This window comes from Cherax quadricarinatus, chromosome 84 (assembly GCF_038502225.1).
Source record: "Cherax quadricarinatus isolate ZL_2023a chromosome 84, ASM3850222v1, whole genome shotgun sequence".
NCBI classification, from domain to species: domain Eukaryota; kingdom Metazoa; phylum Arthropoda; class Malacostraca; order Decapoda; family Parastacidae; genus Cherax; species Cherax quadricarinatus.
In genome coordinates, this window is record NC_091375.1 from 4,940,200 (window position 1) to 4,959,530 (window position 19,331).

General features: G+C 42.4%; 1 protein-coding gene across 1 annotated transcript in view; it reads right to left on the bottom strand.

Annotated features, from left to right (window-relative positions):
• Positions 1 to 653: 653 nt before the first annotated feature.
• The window catches only part of lqf (epsin homolog lqf), a 102,559-nt gene continuing 83,881 nt past the window's right edge, over positions 654 to 19,331 (bottom strand). Inside the window, exon 14 of the mRNA XM_070102920.1 lies at positions 654 to 5,700. Within this exon, the coding sequence (XP_069959021.1) occupies positions 5,336 to 5,700 (365 nt within the window). The 3' untranslated portion in view covers positions 654 to 5,335. The remainder of the gene's footprint in view (positions 5,701 to 19,331) is intronic.

Consider the following 19,331-nt stretch of genomic DNA (forward strand, 5'->3'; position numbering starts at 1 on the left):
TGGGTGTGTGTGTGTGTGTGGGAGGAATGAGAGAGGTGTGCATGTGGGAGGTGTGGGTGTGTGACGGAGTACAAGTAAAAACAAAACATCAGCACTATTTGGAATTTTGATCTTGATTATTCAAAATGTTATAGACTGGGGAGAAAAGCACAACATGATGTGAAGTCATTTACTGTTTTATAATAAAACTAAGAAAATACCCATTATTCTTAAGAGGATATTTTACCCTATAAATATATAGTTGCACATGCTCTATCCCAAGTATTACAATACTGTATAATTAATATATTTATGGGGAAGCACTCACACATACAGCACATTGAAAATGAGAGGCAATCAGGTTTCATCGAAATGGAGGATAGCTCCAATTCCTTGGCTCAAGAGGCCTTCACCAGCATCAAGGATACTACAGAGAAGTAAAGGATTAGTTCCTCTAGTAATTGCTATTTTAGTACCATGAACACTCACAATGTCATTCCCAGGAGACAATGTCATTACCTTACCAAGAGAACAAGTCAAAACTAGTCAAGAAACATATTCAAATTACCACCTTCAATGCTGGTCTAAATTATGATACATTAATAATAATAACAAAAGATAATTTTCAACAACATAAAATCTTAAAATATAAAGTTTGGCATGGGAAACAACAATGCATATCAATAAATTTACTTTTAAGTGTCAATTTAAAAAAAAATGATCAGTGTAAAAATTACCCATGATTGTGAGTGACCAGTTCATGGTGGTATTGGTCAGTTTCTTATACTGAGGTGCGAGTCATCAAGTTGCAATACAACTACTGTATTGTCAAAAAGCTATATACAAAGTTTATTTAGTAAGGTATATACAGCCTTAGGGGGTTATGCAATACATATCTCAACAACTTTAAGGCAAACTAATTCATTTGTTTACATTTATATATGTAAAATATACACGCGCGTGCACACGCGCACACACACACACACATGCGCGCACACGCACGCACGCACGCGCACGCGCACACACACACACACACACACACACACACACACACACACACACACACACACACACACACTCACACTCTCTCTCTCTCTTATTCCCTCCCTCAAGAATTGTCAGGGACTAAATGTGCAACCAGTAACACTGACCACTACATCAAGAGGTGTACAATAGAAATCCAAAACATGCTACATACATGGATTGAGAAAGGTTAGCATGCTTACCAGTGTGATACTCATTTGTATGGCTATTTCAAATTCATTGAATATGGGACAACAGCTATATTATCTCTACCTGTGGGGTTGGGAAGAAATCCATTGGGTCAGAGGTAGTGACTACACTAACCTAAATCTACATGTGGCATGTCCGCTATCTCATTGTAGATCTCATGGTGTAGTGGTCGCTGATGATTGTGCGGACAAGAACTGCACTATCACTGCCTGTGGGCTCTGGATGAAATCCATTTAAAAACTTTCAATAGATTGCAGCTGGTGATTTGTGCTAACCTTCCCAGGTCCACACATGTGGCATGTTTCAGATCTCATTTTTGTAGACCTCAGTGTTGTGACCAGCATTGTTGGCTGTACTGTAATGTGCCTCACTCGAGTCCCCAACAAATATTTCAAATACTGTGCGAGCATAATTTTATGCAGCCTCTCCTCACTTAGTAACGTACTCATTTACCGACAACTCGGACTTACGACGGGCTCTTTGACCAGTATGTATACCTAAATACTGTATATTAGAGCTGATTTCTTTTATTCTGTTTATTACAATCAACAGTACACTGCTGCATAAACATTTAAAAATATACCAGAAATGTGTCAGCCATCTTCGATGGCTGACACAAACCTAATACCATTATAATACGCTCCTCACTTAGCAACGAATTCGTTTACCTACATGGTCTTAAGTACGGAACTCTGTCGTTAAGCGAGGAGAGGCTGTATATTATCCGGAGGGCTGAGGAGGGGTTGTTGAGGTGGTTTTGACAAGAGTTACATATAGCAAAATAGGATGACTTGTAGGTTGTCTAAATCTGTAGTGGAGGGAAGGTTGGGAAGGAGGGGGTAAAGGAGTTTTTGTGTGTGTGTGGGGGGGGGAAGGGCTTGGACATCCAGCAGGTGTGTCAACGTGTTAAATAGGAATGGAAGCAAATGGGACCTGATGAGCTGTTAAGAGTGTGAGCAAGGTAACATTTTGTGAAATAATTCAGGAACACTGGAGGTGAGAAGTTCTTTGCCTGCACTCTGAAGGAAGGGTGGGGAATACTTGCAGTTTGGAGGGATATCTGAATTGTAGTATCTACACACCTCTGGCAAGACAGTGAGTTTTCTTTTCTGGATCACCCTACCTCAACAGGATATGGTTAGTGTAAAAAAAAAAAATTTACACATATACACATAATAATGTTTATATATGTATATACATTTTTAACACACTGACCATCTCCTGACAAAAAAAAAAAAAAAAAAAAACCACGCTTCCACCATCACTGTCTTGCCAGAGGCACGTAAATACAACGGTTCAGATGTCCCTCCAAACAGCAAATATCCCAAATCCCTCCTTTACAGTCTAGGCACTGTACTTCCCACCACCAGTTATAAATCAGGAGTGGAAATTAGAAAGGTAGTCTTTCCAGGAATGGTTGGAGGGGAAGGGGACAAGAGGCTTTGAATGTTAGGGGCTTGAGTATCCAGCAGACTTGTATGAGTGTTACACAGTAGTGCATAAAGAAAAGTGGTTTTTAACCCTTTCACTGTCGGTGACATATAGGTATGGCTTACAAGCCAGTGTCAGTGATGTATTAATAAACCAAAATTCTAGTGGCTTCAAATCTAGCAGGAGAAAGCTCGTAGACCTACATGTGAGAGAATGGGTCTGCATGGTCAGTGTGCGCAATATAAAAAAATTCTGTCGCATGCAGTGCATGAGAAAAATAACACCCCGACTGTGTTTTTGGTTTAAAACACTGGCTTCGAGGTGTATTTTTGTATGGTATTTATGGCTGTATTCTTGTTTTCTTGGTCTCATTTGATAGAATGAAGATATATTACAGAAATAGATGATTTTGATTGGTTTCATGATGAAAAGTACCTTGAAATTGAGCTCAAAGTAGCGGAAATGTTCGATTTTTGCCGATGTTCAAGAGTAAACAATGAAGTCACCATCCAGTACATGTCAAACTGGCCAGTCTAATACACAGTCATGAATGGGTTGACATTATACAATTATTACAATAATATAGTAGTCTGCATAACAGTAAATCTTCTATTTTTTTGTGTGAATAAAAATTCAAAATGGAAAGCAAAAATAATATAAGACGGGCCTGGAGATGTGGCTAATGAACAGGAATGTCTGCATTGTTTATTCTGGACCCTATTTTGAAATTGGCATCTTTTGAAATTTGTGTGAAATTGGCAAAATTTCCAATTTCTGACCACTTTATTGTTTAGTTGAAATCAGTAAATAGGCAGTTTCTTGTACTCAATCAATAGAACAAATGGAGTTGTAGTGAAATAGCTATGAATTTGGTCAACCGGAACAATGTGATTGGCCAAAAATGTGGCTCAAAGTTAGTGAAATTGCCAATGCGTATATACTGCCAAGACCGCTATCTTCGCGAGAACGTAATTCAGTAAGTTTTCTTATCAAATTTCATACTTTTGGTGTCGTTACCATTGGGAAAAGATTCTCTATCATTTCACAAGAAATATTTTTTTTTTTTTAAATTCTTCGACACTGAGAGCAAGGTTGTGAGCAGGGGTTTCAACAGTGAAAGGGTTAATGAACATGCCACTGAAGTGTTAGCAGTTTAAGTTTTATGAAGGGATTTGGGGAAACCTGTGAGTTGAACTTGGTCCTGGAGGTGGTAAGGGTAGTGCCTGCACTCTGAAGGAGGGATGGGAATATTGCAATCAAAGGGGTAATCTGATTATGTCAGCACACTTCTGGAAAGATGACAACTGAGTGAATGTTGATGAACGTATTTTCTTCTTTGGGTTACCCTGTCCTGGCTGGAGACAGCCATCGAGTTAAATTTTTTTTTTTTTTTTTTTTTAACTTGATGGTCTTCTCCCACACGTGCATGTGCGAGTGTATTGTGTATTATACGGGGTGCTGAGAATAAAAATGACAAACTTGCCAAATATCAGCTTGAATATAGCCTACAAACCTTTGCAATGAAGAAAACGTTAATTCACCAAATGTCACTTTTGAGATTGCCTACAAATGTTTGCAACAATATCTCAGTAATCAAACATACAATTTTGATTAAACTGGTCTTATTTTAAAGACTGATGAACATTTTTGTAAAGAAAATGCAATTTTTGCTCACTGCACACTTTTCACTCACTGGCGAGTTCATCGGTTTTCTTCTCAGCACCTTGTATACTTTTTCACCTCAATGGCCGTCTTCTGCCAAGGCACAGTTATGTCTTAATGTTCTGCGGGACAAGAAATTTATAAAATAAAGTACCATTACCATTTTCTTTTCAATTAAGAAATAGTAAATGCAAAAGATACACAAGCCAATAATTTCTGGATGCAAGATTAATAATTCTGTAATGCTCAACATTACATGAGCAGGAAAACTGGTAAACAGACACTTTGGGTAGAGCAAATGTTAACTATGGGCAAGTTTTTGCTCTAAGTAGAACTTTATTAAGTCATGACTCTATAAAGTTCTACAGTGAAAGTCTATATTAAAAGATTAGCTCTACACCAAGTGTCTATCTTAACAACAATACCCCCTATTCAACGCAGCAGGAAAACTAAATTTCCATCCATAACAGATGATAAACTAACTGGTTTACCTAAGTCTCACTGTATATTAGCCTTAACACTAACTCTTGTTAGTTCAAAGCTATGAACAAAAACTAAGAAATGTTTGCAAAAACATTAAATATTAAGAAATTTACAAAATAAGTTACTTCATTTATAATCTACTTCTGGACCTGTTATAAATGTACACCTAATTATAATATAATAAAGATAATATTGCATACTTTTATTCAATATAAACTCTTTGGAGACATATTTGCAGAAGTCTGAATGTAAGTTATGAAAACTACCACAGAATAAGGATAAATTTTATTAGCATATTCCTGGTGTTTCTGAAGTTTCACTCAAACTCAGCATAGATAAAATCCTAATGTATGGAAAGGTGATGGGAGGAAAATGGAGACCCTGTACAAACTAATGTGATACATTATACTGTATAAAGAATACATCTATGAATTTATTTACAACTTTAAAATAAAGCAGAGAACTGGTGTTAATAAAAATCAAGTAAAATAATGATAATGCATTACAATAATGGTATGTGAACACTGCTACTGAGGATTTGGTAATATTATAAAAGAAAGGGATTTTCATCTTGGGAGGTTGCAGCGGGTGCTACTCCAAACCCAATGGACGGCTGAGGAGAGCCCCATGGACCAGGGGACGACCCGGTAGTATGAACAGGAGCACCAGCATTGGATGGAGGCAAACCCACAATGCCCGTAGTTCTTAGCTGATTCATAGAAGGCTTAGGGGCTTGTTGAGCTTGGAAGGGATTCGGAGGACTGGGAGCGCTGAATGGATTCACACCTGCAAAAGATGAGGGCGCGAGGCCAGGTGTAGCGAAAGGATTGGTGGTGGTGGTCATGGTGTTGTTGAGATTGTTGTTGATGAAGGTAGAGTTGGAGGTATTCGTGGAGTTCAATGGGGAGACTCCTGTTTGGGAGATACAAGTCACACAAGTCTATTTAGATGAATTTAAAATACAAGGGGTCCCTAAATTACAAACATCCGAGTTAGAACGATCTGCACTTATGAACGAGGCCAAAATTACATTGATAAAAGTGCATGTTTTATAAATGACATTCTGCAATTAAAAACATGACAATTTTTGCTTGTACCAGTTTCATTTTCAATGAGATAGTTGATTCAAGAAACTATTGGTTTACAGGTTAAAACACTGGGAACACCCTTGTTTGTAAGTCAAAGACCCCCTGCATAATAAAAAAAATAACAAAATCATGATCATGCTTTAACCGAGAAGATTTGAACATTTTTAATTAAATAAAATTATTCACTTCCCTAAATTTATAGTAATGTATCAGAATACTGGAATCATGAGAAATTCAATTTGCTAAAAATCTCTTTTGTCAACAATATGTATAAATCAACAAGATTAGCTGGTGCTTTTCCTAAAAAGTTTCACTGAATAAATAATTTTAAGCAATATCTAAGAACACTAGTAATAAATACCCACTAAAAAGTATACCACTCCATGCTTGCTACAGCCACTGCTGATAATGACCCCTGTAATGTATGCCACGTCCAATATGCGATCAATTTTGTGGGTTCTAAAGAAAAAAAAAAAAACTATTGTATCAATATACTGTACTCATAAATTTGCCAAGAATTTTTTGGCATTTATATGAACATTACTATATACAATAATTCCCCACAGAATGAACATTCATAAAATGTAAACTCTAATGACAACCAAGAATAAACAAAGACAACTGCTCTTACAAGGACTACCTTCTCTCAAACTACTAACCTCACAGAGTGGCTTGTGCCAGATGAGACAGAGACCATGACCCTGGAGCAGCAGTGTTGGGGAGGATGGTTGAACATTATGGTGAGTGTGATCAAATGTGGTGGTGGAAAGTGGTGGCAAGTTGTGGTGGTGGAATGTTGTGGTGAGTGGAGGAAAATGGTGGCATCTCATGGTGAGTTGTGGTGGAAGGTGGTCAATTGTGGTTTAAAACAGGGGTTGAATTTGAGCAATGGATCCTGGATCCCTGTTGAATCACAACTGACTTGACAATGATCCAGGATGGGCTTCAACATCATGTTGTTCCTCTCCTAACTGCAAGATTTTGGTGGATACAACCTTATACATGTAATGAGTTGTGATGGAGGCAGCAAAATACTCTGCCCCATCAACACAGCCAATAACATCTGACAACTCTCCGACAACACCCACTGAAGAATAACAACTTTGCACCATGATTCGACAGACTGATATCAACACTCTGCTACAAGATGTTTAACATAAGTATGAAAGGACTCGGAATGTGAGGCAAATTGAATAATACTGTATTATTACTGTTTTAAAAATGTGCACAAATAACCCGCACATAAAAGAGAGAAGCTTACGACGACGTTTCGGTCCGACTTGGACAATTTACAAAGTCACACTAACCAGAAGTGGAGCAGGATGGCCATATATAGGCAGGAAGAGGTGGTGGTAGTAGTAGAGGTAGTAGTACAAGAATGGTATATAATACCGACAAGCTGAAATTAAGACACATGCGCAACACCCGGGCATCCCTATCATAGACGTTTCGCCATCCAGCCAGCCACTGGATGGCGAAACGTCCACAACAAAGACAACCAGACACCGCACATGTGTCTTAATTTCATCAGTAGTAGTAGTAGTAGTGGAAGAGGTAATAGTAGTGGTAGTGGTAGAAGTGGGGAATAAGGAGGACGAGCCAGTCAAATACAAAGGAAGGGGAGCACTGCAAGAGAGCTAGGTGCCCACAGAGGGAGAGCAAGCGCACAGAGGTGCGTGAAAGGGGAAGTGGTGAAATAAATGAAGGAACAGAAACACGAGACAGAAGAGAGAAAGACAACCCAGAGGAGAAAAAGGAAAGAGGAAAGGGAGAGAGGGAGAAGAAGAAAAAGAAAAAGAAAAAATGAGGAGTCAGGTTAAGTCACGGGTGTTCTGAAGTTTGGAGCATTTTACAATGTAGTGGGAAAGGAAGGCATCTACAGAGATGAAGCCAGGGCTAAGATTCATACAAGGAAAGTTGTGTATTAGAGAGGATTCAACTAGATGGCGACTGTTCGAGTTGGAAGTAGGGAAGACAGTTTTAGCAGAAGACCAGTCAATAGGATGGCTATGATCTCTGACGTGACAGAAAAGAGCATTTAGTGTCGGCAAGCCTAACACTATTTTTGTGCTCCCTAAATCTGTCAGAAAGAGATCGACCAGTTTCTCCAAAGTATTGAAGAGGACAGGAGGAGCGAGAAATAGAGTAGACACCAGGAACATCTGTAGAGGGAGGAGAGGTATGAACGAGATTAGCGCGAAGAGTGTTAGTCTGGCGGAAGGTAAGCCTGATGTCTAAGGGACGGAGAGAATTGTTGAGATTAGAAAGACCGGAAATTTAGGGAAGGCAGAGGATAGAAGAGTTCCGTGCCCTCCGCATCTGTGATCCTCAGTTCCTTCCAGCAGAAATTTCCACTCTTCATAATTTGTTTTCCCATCTTGGCTACCCTTCCCATTTCATAGATTCTGCCCTCTCACGTGCTAAATGCAATTTCTTCTCTCCCAAACTCTCTATTCCTGGGAATTCTTCTATCCTCTGCCTTCCCTACATTTCCGGTCATTTTAATCTCAACAATTCTCTCTGTCCCTTAGACATCAAGCTTACCTTCCGCCAAACTAACACTCTTTGCACTAATCTCGTTCATACCTCTCCTCCCTCTACAGATGTTCCTGGTGTCTACTCTATTTCTTGCTCCTCCTGTCCTCTTCAATACTTCGGAGAAACTGGTCGATCTCTTTCTGACAGACTTAGGGAGCACAAAAATAGTGTTAGGCTTGCCGACACTAACAATGCTCTTTTCTGTCACGTCAGAGATCATAGCCATCCTATTGACTGGTCTTCTGCTAAAACTGTCTTCCCTACTTCCAACTCGAACAGTCGCCATCTAGTTGAATCCTCTCTAATACACAACTTTCCTTGTATGAATCTTAGCTCTGGCTTCGTCTCTGTAGATGCTTTCCTCTCCCACTACATTGTAAAATGCTCCAAACTTCAGAACACCCGTGACTTAACCTGACTCCTCATTTTTTCTTTTTCTTCTTCTTCTTCTCCCTCTTCCCCTTTCCTCTTTCCTTTTTCTCCTCTGGGTTGTTTTTCTCTCTTCTGTCTCGTGTTTCTGTTCCTTCTTCATTTATTTCACCACTTCCCCTTTCACGCACCTCTGTGCGCTTGCTCTCCCTCTGTGGGCACCTAGCTCTCTTGCAGTACTCCCCTTCCTTTGTATTTGACTGGCTCGTCCTCCTTAGTCCCCACTTCTACCACTACCACTACTATTACCTCTTCCACTACTACTACTACTACTACTGATGAAATTAAGACACGTGTGTGGTGTCTGGTTGTCTTTGTTGTGGAGGTTTCGCCATCCAGTGGCTGGTTGGATGGCGAAACGTCTATGATAGGGATGCCCGGGTGTTGCGCATGTGTCTTAATTTCAGCTTGTCGGTATTATATACCATTCTTGTACTACTACTACTACCACCACCACCACCTCTTCCTGCCTATATATAGCCATCCTGCTCCACTTCTGGTTAGTGCGACTTTGTAAATGGTCCAAGTCGGACCGAAACGTCATCGTAAGCTTCTCTCTTTTATGTGCGGGTTATTTGTGTATTGTTCCAGTCACGGTATTGTGCCTTTTTTTTATTTAAAAATGTGTTTTGAGAGGTTAATTAAAACTATTGAAACATCACCAAATATTTATAATTAAAATGAACGCATCCAGGGATGTATTATACATACCAAGCTTTACAATCAACATGAAAACTCGTATCATCAATGAAGAAAAAACTCCAATCAACTTTAAAAAAAAAAAAAAAAAAAAAAAAAAAAAAAAAAAAAAAAAAAAAAAAAAAAAAAAAAAAAAAAAAAAAAAAAAAAAACAGGTACTGACTCATTAAATTTGATGAACTTGTAAATTCACAGTAAAACCTCACAAATGGATTGTGGCAATTTTGGAAATAAGTCCACAGTGATAGTGCCCAGCTGTCTTTTGATGTATAAGGCCAAGTCTGCCAACTTCAATGTTTGTCCATTATTATTATTATAATCAAAAAGAAGCGCTAAGCCACAAGGACTATACAGCACTGCAGGGCAGGAAGGAAGCGAGGGCATCAGGTGGCAAAAGGGAGATGGATGAGTAATAGGTTACGGATAACAGCGGGGTAGTGGATGGTGAAAGGGTAAAGGGCAGCAAGAGACTGAACTAGAAAGGGCTGAGGGGTGGCTGTACGTAATGAACCAGAAATGGAACACTGGTATAGGAATCGGTGGGTCATGTGTACTGTGACCGTGCAGCGGTGTCTGCTGTTGTTACTCTGTGGGTGAACATGACCAGGGACCCAACAAGCAATATCTTTTATGACAGTGAGATAAAGGCGTAGCCAAGTTGGATCTGAGACAGGGGATGAGATGTATCAAATTTTAGTATGGCCTGCTGAAACACTAGGGAGTCTGAGACTACTAAGTAGTGGCCTGAGGCATAGATCAAATCTCGATGTTACTGCAGAATGGCATACAGTTCCAGCAATCAAAATGCACTAGCTGAAGATAGTAAATGTCCATAGCACAGCGCTGTCTCAGGAAACACTGCCTGAGATCGGCGCGTCCTGAACCCAGAGCCATCACATGCACACAAGCGGTAGCACGAGTAGAATGATGATCAAGAAAATGGGCTGGCAAAGATAGTTGACTTTAGTGAGGTGAGAAAGAGTGAGCCGAACAGCTGGAACTTCCCAGAAGGTAAGAAGTGGGGATGCCATGGTTATATAATTGTTGCTGAGGAAGACAAAAAGTGAATCTTAGCAGAGAAAGAAGGCGAACAAACAGGGCGAGCGATAAGAGAATGTCTAATATGGTGGCATTCTATAAATGGAAGGATTGTGTAGATCGTGAGGCGTACATAAGTAGCGAGCAATGGGCATCCACGGCGATCAGACAGGATGGAACATTCACTTCTGTACTGAAACCAGCAGGAAGCGGCACCAAAGGCACAACGTAATCTTTGACGATGGATGGGAGATTAAGGCTAGAGAGAAGTAGCAGGAGAGGCCAGCGAATAAATCAATTTATATTAGTTTACGATAAAATGAGGAACAGATAGCAGGCAAAAGCAAGTTAAACGATCAGCTCCCCAGGAAAGATGACAAGGTTCAAGTTCAGCAGCTAATGATTGCCTTCAAAGTAATGTGGGGTTTCAGGATGTGGCGATCAAAGGCGGCCTAGAAGCTGGCTATGCTCACGTTCGGAATCTGGGAACAACAAGATACAGGATGATCGGAATAACAAATCAATGTAAGTAATTTGGCAGTTTTGGTATGAAGAATTTAAGCCCATGCGTGGTGGCCCAAGTGGAAACGCAATTAGACCATGCTGGAAAGAAACGCAATAAGGTGACGATCAAGCCTGCAGCAATAGCGAAGTCATCAACATAGTGATGACCAAATATTGGAGTGGAAGGCAGAGGCCAAATCATTATAGCAAGGAAAAATTAATGTTGTGCCGAGCATCTAGAAGACACCTTCAACGGGCCGAAGTCGAGAAAAAACATTATTGACTCGAACTTGGAAGTATCTGTGGTTGAAGTTCATTTGAAGGTGGTGTGCAGTTACCTCCAGAGGCCTAGGGAATGGGCCTGGGCCAAATATCCTCACCTCAGGATTGTGTCTGCATGTGAGTCCAAAAAATGGCGTATGTGGGTGATTATTCGCAAGGCATTAGAACTGTCGTGTCAAGCGTGAGGTGTATTGAAACAACCCTTAAATATGACTAGGCGGAGAGACTGTTGTGTCTCTAAATACCACGTGCTTGTCGATTTTAGAAGCGTTCCATCATTACAAACTACTAGTAAGGCGATGGAAGCGATAGTGGGAGAGCATCATGTCTGTAGTACCCGGTTTCTGGAAAGGAGAACAATGGCAGATTTTCCTGGCCTGGGGAAAGAACTCCTTATGTAAATAATTGAAAGATGAGGACTACAGAACTTTGGCCGATGTAAATGTTATAACATATAGATAGATATGCGTCAGGCTTATTCAACTGCCGATGATCGACAAACTGAATCGTTGCCTCTAGTTCTGGAAGTCATACTGGGCACATTTGTTCTTCTCTGGGAAAAGTCCAAAGGTATATCAACGAACATGAGAAAAGAAGCGAAGGTATAGATGATGCCTAAAGAGGAAATACGGACCAGATGTGTGTAAGTTCTTGTTTACGTTAGAGAGGGTTGCTACATCAACACACCATTCGTGAGACAGGGCCGGGTCAGGAGAGTATTTACCCTCAATTTCTCACTTTTTCAGACTGCACTCATAGAAGAAGCGGTGATGGGTGACATAGTCTCGCCAACAAGTCGTTTAGCTTCTTCCACGGATGTCTGACGGCGATCATCACGCTTCTGCTTAAAATCTGAAAGTCTCAATGGATTCCTATTGTACCAGTGTTATACCCCAGCAGTTTCAGCGTGCATGACAAGCAGAGACCACCAGGCCTGTACTTTAATTGGGTTTGGGGTATGGGAGCTAAGCTCTTGGAGATAGGCTGATGTGAGAAGAGTGTGAACCAATGGAGGATGAAGAAGGAACCTCATAAGCAGTGAGGTGTGGTAGATCCCAATTTGCCGATCAAGGTGCCAGAACTCTGGAAGGTGGTGAATAGGAAGATGGGTGTTGAATGATCAAACTTATCATGTAGATCCAGGGTAGAACAGACCAGGTGAAGTCTAGTGCAGTGGAGGAAGAGCAGACTGATAGATCGATGCAGAGAGAGTATGATACGAGGGTAAATGGTGGGAGTACCAATCTTTAAAGTATGGAGGGTGGGGCGAAAAGCCTCCAACTGGATGCCACGTAGTCTGACAGGCCCCAGAGAGAGAATGGTATCAGAAACAATCTAAATCACCAAGTAACAGAAGTGGTGGTGGTGAGATAGAGCAGAAAGGGGCAAAGTCTAGGATGAAAATGCTGAGAAGGAGAAGTGTAAGAACACTATTGCCAGCTGTATGTTCAAGTGGATCTGGGCTGCAGTGTAATGTGAGGTATGGACAAATAGTTGACAATGCTGGAACATCATTCGCGTAGAAGAAGGGCATGCTTTCAGTCAAGGGTCCATCGAAAGGATCGAAGAATACAATAACAATTACTCAGCTGAGATGGGTTGGGAAGACAGCGGTATAATTTTGGTTTCTTATAGGCAAAAGCACACCAACAGAAACCTGGAAAGCAACATCTGAAGCTCACACCAGTGCAGGGCGCGGATTATTCCACTGTAAATAGGCCGTTGTGATGAAGAAAATATAGGAATCTATGATACAGGCTTATACAATTAGAGGATTAGAAAGTCACGTGTGGTGGCATTGGAAGACGTTCAAGTAGCGAAGACAGATGTTAGGAATAGAGGTTGTGAAGATCGGAGAGGGAAGAGAGGCACAGTGAATCGAGTGTCCCATTGGGAAGGTTTAGTCTCTGCAATATATTCTGAAGCCAGCTGAAGTATTCTGGTCAGATGCATGGGAGACCATAGTGGAGATAGAAGGAGGGTGAGTAAAGGTGGGACAGTAATGGACTGTACCCAATGGGGGAAAGTGTAGGACTGGAGATGGGAGGAGGTGTGGGGACAGAGAGCTGGGAAACCTGGGAGGTGGCAGAGAGGAGAAACTTGGGAGGGGACGGTGAAGGCATAGTCGAGGAGGAGGGTGAATCTCCACATATATTGATATGAGGAAAAACAGAACAGAACTGGAAGGTAAAGAGTGTGGAGGGTGGAAGAAGGAGGAAGGGAGCCATGAAGATTTGAGCAATGTGGGTGCTGGACTTCTGAAGTAGAGGAAGCGATTAATGTGTGGAGGCTATCATGCGAGTCTTGTGATACTGGGGCTTGTGAGGAAGGGCGCGAAGGAGATGTGAGAACAGGGCCCGAGGTTGTAGTCGGAGCGCATCAGAGCCAAGGACAGCAAGAGATTAAGATGCAGGAGGTAAGCATATAGGAGAGGTAACAACAGAGAAGCAAGTAGGACCCCAGAGTGGGAGATCGTGTTGGAAACACGAATAAGAAACACGGGGTAGTCTCCATGGAGCGGAATGACAACTGCCATAGCATAGAAGGACATACTGCCTCTTTGAAATAGCAGTTTCCACGTTCATTAAATGAACCACAACAGCAAGGCGGAGATGCGAGGTGAGCTGTTAATTCAGACAAATCAGAGTTATTTGGAGTGTATTAGAGAAGGTCAGTGGCACCACACAGACTGAATGGCTGTAGATCTGCAATATTTAGCTGGGTGATAGCGTAGCAATTTCTACATTGTTGGAGTGTAGAGTATCACCTTCGAACTAACCGATGTCCCACGACCTGCTCTACAGAGAGGGCGGGAGTTCTTCTGGCTGTCAAAGTTATGAGCCACATTGTGCAGGAGTAACGTCTCGGCCCAGTGAAGGAGACCTTATAAGTGTCTACTTTGAGGATGGGAGATCCTGGAGATTCAGCTGTTCAAAAAATGTCATTTACCACATGACTGGAAATTATAGAGCAGAATGACAGTACCTACAAATTGTAGAAAGTGTTTTTCAATAGTGATGAGTAGTATCGATATTGAAAGGAGAAAAAGATCCTTAGAGCTTAGGTATTCTGGATGTGTGATGCGTGTTACAGCTCTGAAACAAATGATCTCACCACCAACATATGTGCGGGCGCTGCACTTGTCTTATGGTCAGAAGGTAGGCAGAAGAAAGTGGAATGTAAGTAAAAATTTAGTCTGTTATTGTATGGTCGAAACTGAGCGTGGAGGTGCTTGGCGTGCCGGTCTTTTATTCTAAGTGAATGAAGGTATGAAGGAACATCGTGGGAGATTGGCATTGGTTTAGGAGTAGGACAAGATTGGTCGGCGATGTAATATATAATCCATGAAGCGGTCTAAAGAAATTGCGTACCGTAGAGGAAGCGAGCATAGTCGAAGGCGGAGTTCAGACCGTCCGGAAGGTCAGCCCGAAGCCCGGTACCTGAAGCGGGTGAAAACAGCACCAGCAAAGAAGGTAGGGGCATCAGAGAGTGTCGAAGAGTGTCTAAACTGCAAAGCATGAGTCAAATAAGTGCAGTATCAGAAAGACTTAGGTAGTATAGTTAATAGTTGAGTTTCCATAGTTTCCGTTACTCCTTTACTTTTTATTTTAGAAAAAGAAAGAAAAAATAAAAATAAAATAAAAGAGAAATTTATAGATAAAAATAAAAGTGCCCTGCCTCGGTGGGAGACGACCGACTTGTTGGAAAAAAAAAAAAAAAAGTGCTAAACCTGTAGAGGTCAAACACCACTAGGGAAATGTGAATTATTCGGGTTCAATCAAAGGGAGAACAAATTAATTCCTTGGATTAAGAGCCATTCAATGTCATCACAGAACTTCCCATGAGGGTACTGGATATTATTTTTCAAGAAATCATAATCAGCTTATAAATGTACTAAGGAAAACAAATCACAGCTGTAATTCTCAGCACACTGTGATGCTAAAGTGTAAACACTTCATAATTTAATACAGTACATCTGTTTAAGCAAGCAAGAAAATTTGCTTTCAGAATAACCACTAGGAAGAACTTGCAGATTAAGGTATAGCAATTCACTACATTTGTGTACATAACATAGTAGCAATTCACTCCAGTAGTGTACAGCATAATATTAAATGAATTGCAAAAGGCATGAACAATATATTTTCTAGAAAGAGCTCTCAGACAAGAAGACATATTTAAAAAGCCACCACAAGGCAACATAACTGCAGTTTGATATATGTACTATATAATATCAAAACCAATTCTCTGGGTGCCCAAGTACAACTGAACCTCCAAATTCATGAGGGAGAGATTCCTACAAATACAACTATATTTTGCCTGTATAATAAATTTTATTTCAAATTTATGCTTAATGTGCTTCAGAGGCTATCTATAAATACTGCTCTAATCTGCTTAACATTGTTTATATGAAATGATATTTTGAAAGAAGAGACTTGATGTCGGAAAACCCACAGAAAATCTTTTGAATGAAATCTTGCTGTTAGTTTTCAACTTATGGATCATATGCCAAGTCCACAAAATGGGCACTGTGAAAACTTCCCCAACAAAAGATGCTATTCATGGGAGAGCTTTCAATAAAAGCACTGGGTAATCAAAATGTGTGAATTATAGAACCCGTGAAATTAGGGGTTCAACAGTACTGAATTAGTCCCCACATTTGCCATCATGCACCATCTCTACTACACAACCCATACTGCTGTTGTCAAGCACCATCTCTAATACACAACCCACACTGCTGTTGCCAAGCACCATCTCTACTACACAACCCATACTTCTGTTGTCAAGCACCATCTCTACTGCACAACCCATACCTCTGTTGTCAATCAACATTTATAATACACAACCCATGCTTCTGTTGTCAAGCAACATTTATAATACGCAACCCATACTTCTGTTGTCAAGCACCATCTCTACTACACAACCCATACTTCTGTTGTCAAGCAACACTTATAATACACAACCCATACTTCTGTTGTCAAGCAACATTTATAATACACAACCCATACTTCTGTTGTCAAGCACCACCTCAACTATACAACCCATACTTCTGTTGTAAAGGACCATCTATAATACACATCCCATACTTCTGTTGTCAAGCACCATCTATAATACACATCCCATACTTCTGTTGTCAAGCAACATTTATAATACACAATCCAAATTTCTGTTGTCAAGGACCATCTATAATACACAACCCATACTTCTGTTGTCAAGCACCATCTATAATACACAAGCACAAATGTCATCCACCTCTTAAGAATAATGAGTCTGGGGTTTTCAAAATTATAGAAAATTGTGAACAGGATTCAGACTTCCTCCATCTATGAAGAAAAAAAAAATATATATCTATATATATATAAATGAGAGATTTGTGGAAATAACTTGCCTCAGTGAAGTAGTGAAGGATTTGGTTCAAGACGTGAGAGAGATGACTGGCCCACCGTGGCACCTAATTCACCATATTCACATGGTGCAAAATGTATTTCATTATATAACATTATCAATCGAAGCTACAGTTTATTATGAGGTGGGGTAAGGAATGATGAGGGGGGTATTGTGGAGGTGTTAGGAGAAATGCTTTGGGGGGTGGAGGCATGGGGTTGGGGCTGTAGATGGAGAGCACTGGGATAGGGATGTGGGGTACTGCAAGACACAGGGTCGAGGGCATGGGGAGGGTGGGAAACCAGGATCATTTGGTTAAGAGGTGTGTATGTACGGAAGAGGGCCAAGCATATGATAAGGGAAAGGAATTCAATGAAGGGGACAAAGGAGTTTAGTGGGGGAGAGAGGAAGGGGAAAGGGAGAAGTGTGGCAGGAGAGGGAGGGAGTTGGGCAGGGAAAGGAGGAAGGAATATGGCAGGGAAGGGAGGGAGGGAGGAGTGTGGTAGGGGAGGGAGGAGTGTGGCAGGGATGGGAGGGAGGAGTGTGGCAGGGAAGGAAGGGAGGGAGGAGTGTAGCAGGGAAGGGAGGGAGGGAGGAGTGTAGCAGGGAAGGGAGGGAGGGAGGAGTGTAGCAGGGAAGGGAGGGAGGGAGGAGTGTAGCAGGGAAGGGAGGGAGGGAGGAGTGTGGCAGGGATGGGCGGGAGGGAGGAGTGACTGGAGGGAAGGGAGGGAGGGAGGAGTGTGGCAGGGAAGGGAGGGAGGGAGGAGTGTGGCAGGGAAGGGAGGGAGGAGTGTAGCAGGGACGGAAGGGAGGGAGGAGTGTAGCAGGGAAGGAAGGGAGGGAGGAGTGTAGCAGGGAAGGGAGGGAGGGAGGAGTGTGGCAGGGAAGGGAGGGAGGGAGGAGTGTGGCAGGGAAGGGAGGGAGGGAGGAGTGTGGCAGGGAAGGAAGGGAGGGAGGAGTGTAGCAGGGAAGGAAGGGAGGGAGGAGTGTGGCAGGGAAGGGAGGGAGGGAGGAGTGATTGGAGGGAAGGGAGGGAGGAGTGTAGCAATGAAGGATGGGTGGGAGGAGTGTAGCAGGGAAGGAAGGGAGGGAGGAGTGTGGCAGGGAAGGGAGGGAGGGAGGAGTGTGGCAGGGAAGGAAGGGAGGGAGGAGTGTAGCAGGGAAGGAAGGGAGGGAGGAGTGTAGCAGGGAAGGAAGGGAGGGAGGAGTGTAGCAGGGAAGGAAGGGAGGGAGGAGTGTAGCAGGGAAGGAAGGGAGGGAGGAGTGTTGCAGGGAAGGTAGGGAGGGAGGAGTGTTGCAGGGAAGGAAGGGAGGGAGGAGTGTAGCAGGGAAGGAAGGGAGGGAGGAGTGTAGCAGGGAAGGGAGGGAGGGAGGAGTGTGGCAGGGAAGGAAGGGAGGGAGGAGTGTGGCAGGGAAGGGAGGGTGGGAGGAGTGTAGCAGGGAAGGAAGGGAGGGAGGAGTGTAGCAGGGAAGGAAGGGAGGAGTGTAGCAGGGAAGGAAGGGAGGGAGGAGTGTAGCAGGGAAGGAAGGGAGGGAGGAGTGTGGCAGGGAAGGGAGGGAGGGAGGAGTGTGGCAGGGAAGGGAGGGAGGGAGGAGTGTAGCAGGGAAGGGAGGGAGGGAGGAGTGTGGCAGGGAAGGGAGGGAGGGAGGAGTGATTGGAGGGAGGGAGGGAGGGAGGAGTGTGGCAGGGAAGGGAGGGAGGGAGGGAGGGAGGGAGGGAGGAGTGTGGCAGGGAAGGGAGGAGTGTGGCAGGGAAGGGAGGGAGGGAGGAGTGTGGCAGGGAAGGGAGGAGTGTAGCAGGGAAGGGAGGGAGGGAGGAGTGTGGCAGGGAAGGGAGGAGTGTAGCAGGGAAGGGAGGGAGGGAGGAGTGTGGCAGGGAAGGGAGGAGTGTGGCAGGGAAGGGAGGAGTGTGGCAGGGAAGGGAGGAAGGGATGAGTGTAGCAACACAACATTAATAGTAAATCTAATGTTTATTTCTGCAACATACAAGATGTGGTAACTGTAGTGATAGCCACACAACTACTTTTGCAGATAAATACCAACTAAATTTTCTTAAAAACCCCTGTATCACAAAAAAAAAAAACTTGATTACAAGACTGTCTGTATCATCTTGACGAGTGTTGTGTATGAATGTATGTTTCCTCGAAAATTTGATGGCACAAAATTTGAATGAGAACGAGTCTCGTGTGACCAGCATACCATCTTCAGCAGCCTGTGCTGCTGGCTTCACTGCCCCCCCCCACACACACTGTCTTCTGCTTGAGAACTTGTAATATCTCAACCCATCTGGCATTTACTGTACCTCCATTATTCTGAGTGTATTTCTGCCAAAATGTCATCTATCTCACAATTCCTGAACCTATATTCAAATGCATGTATTTTTTCCAATAACAAGTGTAAAAGAATTTAACAGCTCGGTTTAAGAATGAAAAACAGAGGAAACAACAAAGAGTGCCTAACCAACACAAGCTGGAATGACAAACACTGAAGCAATACAATGTTTCCAAACTTAACTACACAGAGAGCAGACAAAATAACCAGACAAGCCTGAATTAACCAGAGATACAGACAAGATATAAACTA